Source organism: Gymnoscopelus braueri, assembly GCF_963280865.1.
Source record: "Gymnoscopelus braueri genome assembly, chromosome: 3".
Taxonomy (NCBI): Eukaryota; Metazoa; Chordata; class Actinopteri; order Myctophiformes; family Myctophidae; genus Gymnoscopelus; species Gymnoscopelus braueri.
The window spans coordinates 12,135,157-12,151,178 of record NC_137612.1 but is presented as its reverse complement, the minus strand read 5'-3'; the positions used below and the strand labels follow the sequence as shown (position 1 = coordinate 12,151,178).

The following is a 16,022-nucleotide window of genomic DNA, read 5'->3' as shown; positions in this document are numbered from 1 at the left end:
GCAGGAGGAGGTCTACTTGGCGTTGGCAGAGCCGCTGAGCATCTTGCGGACGGCCTGAGCAATGGCGTCACGATCGATGCCGTAGATCTTGAGCAGCTCGTGGGGCTTGCCACTGCGGGGAACATGAGACACAGCCAAGCGCTGCAGACTGAAGCCAGACTCATTGACCACGGCTGAGCACACTGCCTCCCCCAGGCCACCTGTGGAAAATCAATGGGTCACATGAGCGAGAGCGCAGTGGGTACTGTCTCTCTCTCTCTGGCTCAGAGAGATCCATTCACCTTTCTGTATTTTCTTAAAGGATTATTTCTGCAATAATTAAAATGTATACAAATCTTATGAAAATAGCAGATCTACAAGCTCACAATGTGTCGCATTGCGATGCATTGTGAGCTTGTAGATCGGCTATTTTCAAATGGCCGAAATGTATAGAGTTGAAGTGGTTAATGTATGTTTTGTAATAATAATAAAAATCTACAAAGTAACTAGTAACTAAAGTAATTGTAGTGGAGTAAAAGTACTATATTTGCCTCTGAGATGTAGTGGAGTAGAAGTAAAAGCACTGAAAACTGGAAATACTCTAGGAAAGTAAAATAAATACCTCTATTCTACTTAAGTACAGTACTTGAGTAAATGTACTTAGTTACTTTACCACACTGTATTTACCAGAGGTAAAAATCTGTTAGATGCTGAACGTCTGGCTGATTACAAATGCCCCTCATATATTTGGTTCAGCCCATGCCGCTGCCCACCCCCACCCACTATGTTAACGTGCCCAGGCGCATGCCCACATTGGATTGGCATAGCTGTTTGTATTATGTAGGTCACAGAAAGCCCCTTGGGTACACGCTCAGCCAAGGAAATCTGACAGCGCTCTTCCTCTCTCCCCTCTCTGCTAAAATCATGCACCACACTACTCTCCGCTTCTCCTATAAGCCAATGAAATACATCCCGCCATATCACATCTCTGTCGCTGAGCCAATAGAAATGAGCCATCACAAGACACTCTAGAGTCTAGAGTGCTTTGGTCTAGCTAGAGTCTAGAGACCAATGAGATGGCCCCAACCACATATACGGCCCTATTCTGGGCGCCGCCTTACCCATTATCCCTAAACTTCTTTGCCATCTTTTACTATTTTGAAAAACATTTTCAACTAGTTCAAAAAGCCGATCTACAAGCTCACAACGTGTCGATGTAGATCTGCTAGTATAGCTATAATTCTAAAATGTAATGGTTACCAGGCTGGCAATCCCTCTAAAATATTAATAGATTCCATGAAAACGCACCTTCATAGTAGTGATCTTCCACAGTGATGATACGCCCTCTGGTGGTGCGGGCATGGTCAATAATGGTTTTGGAATCCAGTGGTTTGATTGTGAATGGGTCAATGACCCTAATGAAGATCCTCTCTGAAAAAACAATCATGTAGGCTATTGTTTAATATTAAAAAAACATCATTCTTACTCTTTATTCAGTCTAATACAGTGGCTGAAGCGCGTTGGACTTCTCTTTGTACCTACAGTAATACTCAGACTTTACCTTTCTTAAGCTGCTCAGCTGCAGCCAGAGACTCGTGCAAGGTGACACCAGCTGCCACCACAGTCACCTGGTCTTCCTTGCTCTGGTACACCACCTGGTGAGAAGGAAAGGAAATACTGGCAGTCAGGCAGGAGGACACGTCACCCCGGATTTCACATCTCCTTTAAATGATTTTCAACCTGGCATCTCTATTTTGGGGCATGTCATTAGGTGAAATAACAAAAATAGCAGATCTACAACAAGCTCACAACACATAACATCAGGATGCATTGTGAGCGTGTACATCGGCTATTGTCGCTGGGCAGCAGAGTATAAAATAGGGCTTAAGTGGTATAAAACACTTTTTGTTCTACCTTGGCCTGCCCAACATGGAAGTCCTCATTGCTGTTGTAGATGATGGCATTCTCTGGGCGGCTAGTTCTGATGTAGCAAACACCCTTCATACACAAAAAGATAACAAAAGGTAATACAGATTAGTTCAGTATATTTCAATATCAAAAGAGTTATTTCAAAATGAAGAGATAATGTCACATAAATATGTTTTCAAGGAACCCACCTAGCTTTGTATAGGTTTTAAGTACCTTTGTATTTGCAGCTAGCTCCACAGCCTTCTCAGTAGACACACCGTCACTGGGATAGAAAATAGTTGCCGTAGGAATGGCCCTGAACATGGCCATGTCCTCCAGTCCCATCTGAGAGGGACCGTCCTCTCCTGGAAATACATGGAAAACTCTCACTTTGTTCACATCACCACTCCACGAATAGTATCTACTGGCCAGTGGCCAGGTCAACTGACAGCTACAATAGTATGCATGCAGGTGTCCAGACATAGACATGCAGTGTACCTGCACTAACAGAGGGACACCTGGTTCCCTGGTGACAGCTTCCAGGACAGACAGGAAAGGTGAAAGAGGGGAAGGCTGAGAACTAGGAGCACGCCAGCAGAGGGTGAGGGGTGAGGGGTATAAGGAAAACACAACATTAGAGGAAGGGATAGAAAGGACACGCACGCACGCACGTACGCACACGCACACACACACACACACACTCACACTCACACTCACACTCACACACACACACACACACACACACACACACACACACACACACAAGAGAGAGAGAACATTCATTTTTGTGACTCATTTCCATATAGGAGAGTGTGAGACTAGGGTCTCTTTTGCATGGGTTTTGGGAAGGGATACAAGAAGAGTGGGCACTAAAGAAGAGTGGGCACCTTCATCTAAAATTGTCTATTTTGTCCAAAATGGAAAAAGAAAAAGAAAAATGGTCTATGTAAAGTATACATGATGTGAACATGCACGGTACATCATAAACGTATTGTGTTTATGCCCAAAATGATTGGATATACAGGTTTTGTAGAAATTTGTTTGTAGACATATTAGGCCTTAATTGGCGAATGTTCAAGCATGTTCTAATCATGTATACTTGCTTTACTTAACCTTTTTAACAAAGCATTTTTTTAGCTACACTGGTTTTACCTCTAGGCTTTATGCCCTCATGTTTTAAATGTTTTGTTTCGGTTTCTTAGATGTTTTTTTAATGGTGTGATGCTTCTTTTTTATGCAATTGCTTATTGTAGCACTGTATGGATTTTCACAAATGTAAAGTGCATTATAAATAAAATCCATTATTATTATTATTTTCCAAATATTTAGTTTTTTTACATTTTGGGAAAAATAGCCAATTTTACATTGAGGTGCCCACTCTTCCTGCTACATTGGGAAGTGGTGAACATTGGCATTAGGGTCTTGGGAGAGTGGGGTGCAGAACATGATGGGAGGGATTGAAGTGTGTACCAGAGAGAGGGTTTAATACTAACCAATGGACAGGCCACAGTGGGAGCCACACAGGTTGATGTTGCTCTCTGAAATGGCAGCCATGCGGAGCTGGTCATATGCGCGGGTGAAGAAGGAGGCCAGCGTGCTGGCAAACACAACGTTCCTCTCACGGGCAGCACAGCCCGTGGCAACACTGACCTACAGGACATGAATAAGCATGAGTCGAAGAATGGAAGGCTATTATTATAACGTTCTAGTGCTTCAGATGAATTCTTATGATTCCCCCACATGATCTTGAGATGAACATCCAACGGGTCAGAAATCTCCTGCATCTATGTCATATAAAAGGGATGGATCCTGCTTCTTTGAACCAAAGCTCAAGTTTAGTAGAGAGTGGCGACTCAGCGAGGAGAGCCTCTATCAAAGCTCAGAAGCTTTACTGTCACGTATGAGTGGAATCTTTGGCATGCCTCCTCCTCGGATCATTTCCTCTTTCCTGTCTTGAAAGGCCCTGAGCTCATCTCCTGTATGTGTCTAAATATGATCAAGATTGCCAAAGGAAACAACAAAAAACATGAATCGCTTGCAAAAACTGACCATACTGTAGGTAATTCCTTTAAAGTGTGGAAGTGATGCTACAGAGCTTTATCAGACACAAATAATGATAGTATTGTAAATATTACATTTGAACATCGAAGCATTCCATCTATAGCAGTGGTTCTCAACCAGGTCCAGGGACCACCAGTGGTCCTTGAGGGGGTACCAGGTGGTCCCCAGCTAAATGATGGAGTTGGTAACCAAATGGACCCTTAGATCTTTAACTCTTGAGATTGTAAAATGAAACCATTTTACGCTCTCAAGAGTTAAATTATTGTTAAACATCTGCATTACTTAATTTACAAGACGTCTACACAATAAGAGAATGTAGAATAATTGTTATTTTGACAAAGTCGTATCCAACGTAAAAAGAAATAAAAAATCTACGTTTTGGGTCTGAGAGGCTAAACCTCATCAAATGGTGGTCCGTGGCTCAAATGCTGAATAAATAATGGACCATGATATGAAAATGGTTGAGAACCACTGATCTATTAGTAATGTTACATTATACTTCAATTATCTATAATAGATTCCATTCAATAACAAAAAATTTCAATAAACATTTGATTGTATAGGTTCATGCCTCACTTTCACTACCAATTTTATTGAACCCTGTCTAATTTTGGCATTTTGAATGAAGGTTGTTGCAGCTCTGCACATGCGACATTATGAGAACTGTGGTGCATGCAGCCAGATGGCCCCACCCTCTGCACTGATTAATATTTCACCTCCAAAAACTGTCATAACGGCTTCACATCACACATGCGCCTGACCTAGATTGGCGCTGCTACATTAAATCCAGCAGGGCCCTGATCGTCTCTCCCAAAAATGTTAATCTACTAGGGTCAAATAAACAGAGACGAGATCAGATGGAGGCTGGCCAGCCATAGGCAGCAGCTGCCTTGCAGCACACCACAGAGCGGTGTGCTGTAAGTGGGTCACCCGCATCATGGATGGAACACCCAATGCATTATTTAATCATCCAAGCCTCAGACACACAGACAAGAGACATGTGGGTGGACTCAGCCAATCAGAGGCAGGAGAGGGTACTTTACTTTTCAGCAAATCAGCACTGGATATGAAGAGAGAGGAGCTTTTACTTGGAAAATCCACTTCTGAACATTTGTGAGGACGTGTGATTCAAAGAAATGGTAAAAATGGACTGCATTTCTATAGCGCTTTACAATGCGCTTCACATTCACCCATTCACACACGCACATTCACATTCACACACCGACGGCAGAGGAAACCATGCAAGGCACCGTCCTGCAGAGAGAGCTTGATGGAGACTAAACTGAATGTGAAACCTTGCAATAACGAATCATCCTTTCTTCGTCACATTTGAACAAATATTATTTGGGGAAAATAGGCCGAATGCATGTGTTTTGGTAAAGGAGAGGTCATACTGTACCATGTTTTGCTGAGCGATGTAGCACTCGACAAAGCGATTAGGGTGCTCGTTCTTGAAGATTTCAGAGTAGGTGAAATTGTTGGTATCTCCATCGAGGGCCACGACGCGCTCATTGTAACGGCCCAGCTTGGCAATGGCCATCCCATATGCCTTACGAGTGGCAATCTATAGAGAGAAACCAATCAATCAGTCATTACAACTGACTTAATGGGTGAATATCTGTTATTCCTTTCATCTGTGTGTGTGTGTGTGTGTGTGTGTGTGTGTGTGTGTGTGTGTGTGTGTGTGTGTGTGTGTGTGCGCACGCTGATGTGCTGGTGGGTCATTGGCAGTGATGAAATAAGTACTGACATGTTTTACTTATCGCGACGCATTGTGAGCTTGTAGATCGGCTATTTTCAAATGGCCGAAATGTAGCCTATATAGGGTTGAAGTGGTTAATGTATGTTTTGGAATAATAATCAAAATCTACAAAGTAAATAGTTTTCAAAAAGTACAATATTTGCCTCTGAGATGTAGAAGTAAAAGTACAGAACATTTGAAATACTCCAGTAAAAAATTAAATTTTTTTTTACTTAAGTGTACTTGAGTACATGTAGTTACTTCACACCACTGGTCATTGGGGGATCATACCTTCTCTCCAGACTTATAGCTTGGAGCGCTGGGCATCCTGATGTTCCTCAGGCTAACGGGTGGAGCGTCCTCCATGGGCGTAGCAGGGTACAGTCGCTTGCTGCTGTTCACGATGCGACTCTGCAGGTCCTTCATAACCACCTCTGCCATGTCCTTGGGCAGAGGCTTGGCGTGCCAGCCCATCTTGTCCTCTGCAGCTTTGAAAACCAACACAAACGCCACATCAATAAAGTCTCACTGCACAGTGCTGAGTTAAATGAACACTATGGATTTGCTGGCTGACGATGCATCATTTTGGTTCAGAATGTGTGCTGAATATAGAGGGCATTGTACTTGCAAGAATAGATGAGCATGAGAATCGACAGACATTGCAGTACCTGGAATGCCCTTGCCCTTTATGGTTTTAGCCAGGATGGCGGTGGGCTGGTGGCGTGGCTGGCTCAGGGCCTTGCACAGCTCCTCCACGCTGTGACCGTCCACAATGATGGCATGCCAGCTGCACACACACACACGCACGCACGCACGCACGCACGCACGCACACACACACACACACACACACACACACACACACACACACACACACACACACACACACACACACACACACACACACACACACACACACACACACACACACACACACACACACACACACACACACACACACACAGAGGTGTTGTTGAGGCACACAACGATCACATTGTATGTGGTACGTGTGCCTCATGTACGCAGACTCATGTTGAGCATACAAAAGATTCATGTTTCTTTATTTGGGCTTTATGGCCTTTATTGACAGTATATAGTAGGTCGAGACAGGAAAGAGGGAGAGAGAGACGGGGAAGGACACGCAGCAAAGGTCGTCGGGATTGGGATTTGAACCCGCAACACACTGTCAGGCTGCATTGGTTTGCAGCCTGGACCGCTAGGCCAGCGGGAACCCCCAAAAAAAACATATTTCAAAGAAAAGAGGTCGCACAGCTCGTAGTCACAATGCAATGTATTTAACCCATTAAGACCTGGAACTGTGTCATTTTTAGATTAGAGCTAAAAAGCATTATTTTACACTTTGGGCTATTCAAAAATAGCAGATCTACAAGCTCATAGCGCGGCACCGAGTGCCGCGCTACGAGCTTGTAGATCTGCTATTTTTGAAAAATCTTTAAAATGTGTGCAAATCTTTGAATACATATCGTTTTAAAGCGAACATTTTTAACTAAAATCTTTGCTTCTGGGGGGGGGGGGGGGGGGGTCCCTGGAACAAAATATTTTGATGGGGGTCCGCGGGCAAATACATATAATTTTGGGGGTCCTTGACATGAAAAAGTCTGAGCACCACTGATATAGAAACATACGTTTTTCAGAATACTGTTGGGATTTAGGAGACATGTAGAATCGGCTTCAGGTCTTAAAGGGTTAAGACACCAATGTTTCGACAAAGTATGTCTTCTTCAGGGTATGAAGTAGCATACAAAAGACACACACACACCCACCCACTCACTCACTCACGCACACACATACTTGAGAACGCACGCATACACACACACACACACACACACACACACACACACACACACACACACACACACACACACACACACACACACACACACACACACACACACACACACACACACACACACACACACACACACACACACACACACACACACACACACACACACACACACACACACACCACCCTCTGAAACGCTCATATATAACCTTTTTTCTCTCTCATTAATTATTTACCCAAAAGCTTCGCAGCGTTTCTGGTATTTCTCCAGGTGGTGCTGCAGTGGTGCCGGGTCACTCTGGCCCAGACGGTTGATGTCCATGATGGCCACCAGGTTGTCCAGCTGGTAGTGGGAGGCGAAGGACATGGCCTCCCAGACAGAACCTTCTGACAGCTCACCATCACCCATCAGGCAGTAGACATCGTAACTGAGGTGGAAAACAAAACAAAACGATTTGCATCAAATGATTGTGCGTGTGCGTGTGCGTGTGCGTGTGCGTGTGCGTGTGCGTGTGTGTGTGTGCAGTGGTGGAAAAAGTACTGATTTTGTTTTACTCGAGTAAAAGTATCAATACTGCAATGTACTGTAGAAACACTCTATTACAAGTAAAAGTCCGGTAATAAAAATAAATAAAAAAGTATTGGCATCAAAATATACCAAAGGTAAAAGTAATCATTTTGCAGAATGTCCCATTTCACAAGTTCAGCAGGTATAAAAATCTTTTGAAAATAGGCAAAGAATACAGGGCTGAAATGGTTAGTGTATGTTTTGTAATAATAATCTATATACACAAAGTAACTAGTAATTAACATTTTCTAATAACTTTAGTGGAGTAAAAGTGCATTATTTGCCTCTGAGATGTAGTGGAGTAGAAGTAAAAGTATAGAAAATTGGAAATACTCAATAAATTCAAAAAATACCTCAAAATTTTACTTAAGTACAGTACTTGAGTAAATGTATTTAGTTACTTTCCACCACTGTGTGTGTGTGTGTGTGTGTGTGTGTGTGTGTGTGTGTGTGTGTGTGTGTGTGTGTGTGGTGCGCGCGCGCGCGCGTGCGCGTGCGTGCGCGTGCGTGTGTGCGTGTGCGCGTGTGTGTGTGTGTGCGTGCGCGCGTGCGTGCGTGCGTGCGTGCGTGCGTGCGTGCGTGCGTGCGTGCGTGCGTGCGTGCGTGCGTGCGTGCGTGCGTGCGTGCGTGCGTGCGTGCGTGCGTGCGTGCGTGCGTGCGTGCGTGCGTGCGTGCGTGCGTGCGTGTCTCTGTGTGTGTTGGGGTGTTAGTGAGAAGTGTCATGTCCCAAGCTAATGCTCCCTGACACTTTTCCAGTCAAATTGGTCCACTTTCCCTAATCTGACAGAATGGATTGGTAGCCATGCTGGGATTGGTAGCCATGCTGGGAGTGGCTGACTGGTTGGATTATTGACCCTCACTTCTTTGTCTACAACACATCAAACACAGCACCGTCTTACTATATGAGCCCATAGTATTTTACCCTAGATTAAAGGGATAGTTCACCCAAAAAAATTACCCCATGGAGACTTGAATTCATGGATATTTTTTGTTTTTGTCGCATTCCTAAACCAATAATTTGATGACCAGCGGACCGGTAGGCAGCGGTTCCGGTAGGAGACACAAAGGAGACTCTTTGTGTCTCCTACCGGAGCGGCTGCCGGTCATGAAATTATTGGCTTAGGAATGCGACAAAAACTAAAAAATATCCATATATTCAAGTCTCCATGAGGTGACTAATCAATAGAAAAAAATGACATTTTGGGGGTTAACTATCCCTTTAACCATTTTCAACCTGGCATCTCTATTTTGGGCATGTCATTTATGCGAGATTTTTCAAAACATAAAAAAAATGTGAAAATAGTGAAAATAGCAGCTCTACAAGCTTTGCCACGCAACGCCATTGTACAACCAAAACTAAAATAGGCCTTATTGGTTAATTCACTGTCACTTTTAATCTGTGAAATTGCTAACATGCTCAATATATTCTATCAGTGTTTCTTCCTTGACCTGCCGGTAAAAATGTACAAATGTAAAGGTGCCGGTGCAAATGTAAAGGAAAGTAAACACATTTTAATGTGTGGTGAAATTATGTGATAATAATGCATTAGAACAAATGAAAACCTGGTTGAGTTAAGCTTAATTTTTACACCATGACACGCTTTAAGCTTGTGGATCAGCTATTTCCGCTATTTTTTTTTATTTGTTTATAAAATCATAAAAAATGTCAGAATAATTTCTTATTTATTTGTCTTAGTTATGTCTTAGTAAAATTTTTATTCATATGTTCCATTGTTCAATGCCAAAAACACCAAATTGCCAATTATTGTGTGGCAATGAATCGTCAACTTAAATGTTGTAATGGTGACAGCCCTATGCGCCACGTTAGCTCGAAAATCAGTTCCTGTTTTGGAAGCGACACCGTCCTACTAAATTAGGCTTCATGACTGCTGGGGCTGTGATTATTAGAGCAGAAGAATTGGGAGAGCTGAACATGCAGCCACGCTGCACACCCACAAATAGTCTCACGTCACTGCACAATAAAAAATGTAAAAGATTCTCCATGGGGTGACTAATCGATAATTTTGGGGGTGAACTATCTCTTTAAAACCCTCAAACTATGAAATACATTGCTGAATGTATATACTACATTTAGAAAATAGGTTAGTGTGTGTGTGCGTGTGCGTGTGCGCGCACGTGTGTGTGTGTGTGTGTGTGTGTGTGTGTGTGTGTGTGTGTGTGTGTGTGTGTGTGTGTGTGCGTGTGCGTGTGCGTGCGTGCGTGCGTGTGTGAACTCTAACCTGGCCTTGTCAAAGTACTTCCCAGTGTAAGCCATTCCGCAAGCTACACCGAGCCCCTGTCCCAAAGAGCCAGTGGCCACATCCACAAATTGCTGCCTCTGAAATTGACACACACACACAAACACACACACACACACACACACACACACACACACACACACACACACACACACACACACACACACACACACACACACACACACACACACACACACACACACACACACACACACACACACAGTTGAGACGTTAAGACTAATATTTACTTCATGATACGACACCATCATATATAAATGAGGCTGTGTTCATGCTATGCTGGGTCCTGGGGGGGTGAGGGCTGAGGGTGTAGCAGACAGTGGACACTCACAGGGACAGCACTCACAGGCGAGGGGTGGCTCTCCAGGGTAGAGTCAACCTGGCACAGACTGAGCAGCTCATTCTCCTTCAGATAGCCTGTCTCTGCCCACATGGCGTACAGGGCAGGGGCGGCATGACCCTGAGGATGGATACACAATCACATAGTCTGTCAGACAACACTGATACTGGTGGGAAAAGTACACACATTTTTCATTTAGTAAAAGTATCAATACTCCAATGACGAAATACTTTGGTAGTCCGGTAATCAAAATGTACTTGAGTAAAAAAGAACAAAAGTGTTGGCATCAAAATATACTACACATTCAACTATATTAAATTAAATGTATGTATATGAGTATGAGAATACACTCAGACCCTAATGGGTGCCTGTTCATTGTTCTTAACCAGACACATACACACGTGCCATATGAAACATATACCTTAGACAGGACGAAGCGGTCATTGTTGAAGTTCCTGGGATCTTCAGGGCGAAACTTCATGGAGTGAAAGAAGAGAGTAGACATGATCTCTGCCACACTGCAGCATGATGTTGGGTGCCTGCAGGAAAGAGGCTTCTGTTACTCAAATATCTACATCAATGTGTACACACACACACACATCACATGCACAGGGCATTGGTTTAAAAGGCATTTTAATTATTCAGCAAATATCAAAATCAAGAGCAAGATCACCCCACCAGTGCAGACAGAAGCCAACATCAGTGTATATTCAACATACATTGTATACAACATACATTGTATGATCTTAATGACCACCACCATATCACATTGTGTAATACAATGGAATTTCAGGTTTAAACAGCAAACATCATGAGGAGGAGAATCACCTCAAAATATTTATTTTCCAATTATGCCATAGGCCTACCATTAAACTTCAGTTTAACAGCAGGGCATAATATACTATGTGATGTTTCTGGAAGCCCAAAGTGGAAGAAGAGTTTGGAAAGATGCCAAATCATGTCAGATTAACTTTTTTGTTGTGTCTTATTACCATTAATACCGTCGTTGAGTGTAAATAAAAAAAAGAAGAAGTTCTGCAATGACTGGTTGAGCTTATTTTTTAAAAGTGCATCAATAAATAGTTCCCATAATAAGTAAATGTGCCTCCCATAAAGTCGGTGTCATATAGAACCATCCAGAGAGGGCACCATGTAGCACTGATTTGGAACCAAGTAAGTAAGTATTAGTCTTCACAGCTCCGCCTACTCCGCTTGAGAAAGAGAGTAGGCGGAGCTGTGAAGGGTCTGGCTACGCTTAATGCGATAGACTACAGTAAATATAGGCCTCTTTTATCAGTGATCAAAGACACTGATAAAATTCTGATACTTCTTTAGAACAAAACACTTAAGTAGAGAACCACTATGAGCCACTAAAACTTATTTTCAAATGATCTCTAATGGTTAGTTCGTTTTTTTAAACTAACACTGGGGGTTTGGGGTTTCAGTTTCAGACCCTAAATCATTTTATAGCCAAACACCTACACAGAACATTAATGGTTCTTCCTAATCATCACTCTGACCAAAAAATATTACTAAAAACGAATTCCGCAAAACAACAAGATTCTACCAGAGGCATTTAAAGGCGAGCATACAGTACAGTATGCATGGCAATATCGTTCCTACTGACGGCCATGCGTACAACACACGTGCAGTCTGCATATCTATATGTGCTGCATATCTATATATGTCTACCAAACGATGAGACATTGAGGTCATTGCATTTCAATTCATCGTGATATTAAAACAAAATACAAATATTTATTCTTTAAATACAATGGAAATCCAAAACAAAAGAAGGGTATAAGATATGTTTCTGAACAATACTCATGAATCTGAACACGTATATAGGTGACTTAAATCCTCTGAAAATATTTTCTTTTTATTAGTCATATATCTATATCTGTCTAAAATCTGTCCATCATTAGGGGTTGTGATTTGTGAAAGTAATTACAATTATTTACATTATGTATAATATGATGTATACAAGCTTAAATAACTTTAATATTACTATAACTTTACAGTACTTATTACACAACATGGATAGACAATATTTTATGTCTATCCCTCCGATACTAGACACTAAATGGTCTCATCTCAGTAAACAACTCATGATCATTTTATACCGTTAACAGAGCATGAGAACAAAGGCGGTACATGCTGTTCCTTTTCACTAGCATGCGTATCTGTGTGTGTGTGTGTGTGTGTGTGTGTGTGTGTGTGTGTGTGTGTGTGTGTGTGTGTGTGTGTGTGTGTGTGTGTGTGTGTGTGTGTGTGTGTGTGTGTGTGTGTGTGTGTGTGAGAGAGAGCAAGCAGTTAGAAATATGCACAGTAAATTCCTGCACTAATTAATCCATTTGCAACACTGACAGTGTATAAATTGTACAGAAATCTCAGAAATCATAATGTATAAATGTAACATTTATACATTATCAGAGTTAAATTAACACTGAGGATTCCACAGTGTGTGCAAATATGCATATTTGCATCAAATCTGATTTTTGCACCTACACTAACATTTTGCGCAGTGGATGGTGTTGAGTTGAGTCAACTTGTCCATGCATGTGCTCATGTGCTTCAGTAGTAGTGGAGACTCACCCACTGCCTGCAGCCGTGGTCGCCTTGATGGAGTTGATCCGGAGGCGGCTGGCGATGTTCCTCAGTGCCTGCACTGTCTGCTGGTCAGGTTTGTGATAGTCCTCCATGAAGCCAAAAATTTCAAGCACCACAGCCCCAGAGAAAGTGGGTGAAAACAACAAAACAACAACCACGACGGTATGCTGTGTGTGTGAATGTGTGTGTATGAGTGTGTGTGTGTGCGTACAGTATGTGTGTGTGTGTGTGTGTGTGTGTGTGTGTGTGTGGGTGTGTGAGTGTGTGTGTGTGAGTGCGTGGGAGTTAAAGGGCTGGCCTGGCAGAGATGCACCCGGCTGGTGTGTGTGTGAGTGGCAGAGAGAGGGATGCAAAGGAGAACAAGCAGGTTTTATCCTTTCGTGCATGCAGATACTGTACATACGCACACAGCGACACATACACACACACACACACAAAAACACACGTAAAGGAGGGGGAGCCCGGTGACGTGGGTTACTAGTTACTGTACTAAGGGGAAGGGTGGGGGGGAGGGTCACAGCAGGAGGGGTGTGGTTGGGGGCAGATGGATGGATGGGAGGAGGGAGGACGTTTGACGCATCAAACCACAATTGTCTGTGGCTTCACTGTCCAAACCCATAACTCAGACCCTGATGTGTGCCTGTTCTTTGTTCTTAACCACCCACACACACACACACCCACACCCACGCACGCACGCACACGCACACACACACACACACACACACACACACACACACACACACACACACACACACACACACACACACACACACACACACACACAGTGTCTTTGGTCAGGGCATCACTTGTTCTCAGTGGGACGTGAAGTGAAGAAAGAAATGCGGGTCTGCAAGTGAGCCAATTTGAGCTAATGAATCAGCAGGTGCATCGTTTGCACCTTACCCTGTTGACTCTTTAATTAAAAGTTTAATACAGGTACAGTTTGTGCAATGTGAATTACATACAGGACATTTAAAAGCCAGTAACCAGTAGAGGTGGATAGAAGAGCACAAGACCAGAACTGTATATCTCTCACTGGTAGCTTGGGAATGTCTTTAACGTTTTTGAAGTATTTTGTTTTGACGGGTACATGGGTGTCTTTGTGGTGTAGTGTATTTTGTAGACCAGGCTCATAGCAAGTTGCTGTACTCTGTCCTCTACCCTGAGCCATCCCACCCTAGCATAATGAGCAGGAGTTAAATGAGTTGTAGGTGTGAGGCCAAGCAGTAGCCTGACCAGTTTGTTTTGGGATGTCTAAAGACTTGTTTTTAAGGCCTTTGTGGTGCTATAGTACCATGAGGTGCATGCATACTCAAAGTGACATTGAGTGCTCCTGCTAGAGTCCTCAGACGTAATATTTCCACCAATCCGCTAAACCTGTCTTCTGAATGACCCAGAGTTTGGAACACATGGACATCCGCCTCCTCCGGCTCTGAGGCGTCTGTATCTCGGCCGCCATTTTGGAGACGGCAAACTTCCTGACTACTGGCCAATCACAGCGCGTCTTTTCCGGGACTTGGCAGAATCTAGTTGTATAAAAATATAACAGGATATTTTTATACAACTAGATTCTGACAAGTCCCGGAATGGCGGCCGTGATACAGGTCGCACCAATGAACTGCAGAGGCCAATGAGGTATCTAGGTTTCTATATCTATGTTGGAACAGACATGGAACTCATCGTCAAAAAAAAAGGAAAAAACAGCGCTCTCTGCCGTTTTTTTCCTTTCTTGAGAGATTAATATCCACTAAACCTGCATGTCTTCTACCATGGATGCTATTATCGTCTCTAGATAGATGTACTTTCTTTTGCCACTGAGGATTACTTACCAATATAATTTAAAATGGTTAAAATCTTATCCTGTAATTTATAGATCAGAATTTGTAGAACAGATATATACCATTTATTGTATTGTATTCCGATGAATAGTAATACGAATTGTGGGTGGAAATTACAGTGAAATTCATTGCACAATTTTACCGTCAAATATCTGGATAGAATGGAGCATTTGGACCAAGATGCCCATTCATGTGCACATAATATCTGACATGTGACTGGTTTAAAGTAGAAGGTATGCCTGCCATCTAGGGGGACAACTTTGGAAGTACATTTGACCTGTTTCCAACGTGCATCAGTATCTGAAAGTGCATGGAAGATGTAGGGACAAAATTGGTAGAAACTTTGCCCTTTTTACCATCTGCCCAATGGCTCTTTTTAATCCCTTCACATTATGTAGAAACAGATAATCTGGAAGAGACTAAATATAGGCTAATACGGTAGTCACAAAAATCTGAGTGGTGAGGAGTGATAAGACTTACGCATTCTTGTATAATATTGTGAAAAATATTCACAAATGTGTCATTAATATAGGAATAGAAAAACTGAAAATGTGTGTGCTTCAAAAACCTTAGTGCACTGGTGAAGAGCTAATGGAATATAGATTTATGTCTATTTTCATATGACTAAGTATATCAACCATCACTGTCTATACAACTGGATCTGTGGTACAATCAGGACAAACAGTCCTTGAAATTATAAGTAGGGGATGTGCGTGAGTGGGGGATGTTTGAAGAAACAAAATGGCATTATCCTAGTAATCATAAAACACCTAACACTAAACACTAACAGAAGAGGTTGCTTTCATGTATTAGCAAGAGATCAGATGCACATCTTAGATATAATTGGGTAAATAGGCTGTAGTGGACAACTATGTTCACAGTCCCTGTGCACAGTG

At 42.6% G+C, this 16,022-nt stretch overlaps 1 protein-coding gene across 1 annotated transcript; it reads right to left on the bottom strand.

Annotated features, from left to right (window-relative positions):
* Window positions 1-4: 4 nt before the first annotated feature.
* tkta (transketolase a) lies at window positions 5-13,380 on the bottom strand (the record flags this gene model as incomplete). The annotated part of the gene is made up of 14 exons (XM_080423205.1): window positions 5-200; window positions 1,288-1,410; window positions 1,541-1,634; window positions 1,894-1,977; window positions 2,122-2,252; window positions 3,381-3,537; window positions 5,348-5,512; window positions 5,981-6,177; window positions 6,358-6,476; window positions 7,731-7,922; window positions 10,303-10,400; window positions 10,685-10,798; window positions 11,100-11,217; window positions 13,274-13,380. The coding sequence occupies 14 exons, from the start codon at window positions 13,378-13,380 to the stop codon at window positions 13-15; spliced, it is 1,887 nt and encodes a 628-aa protein (XP_080279331.1). The 3' UTR covers window positions 5-12.
* Window positions 13,381-16,022: the final 2,642 nt, after the last annotated feature.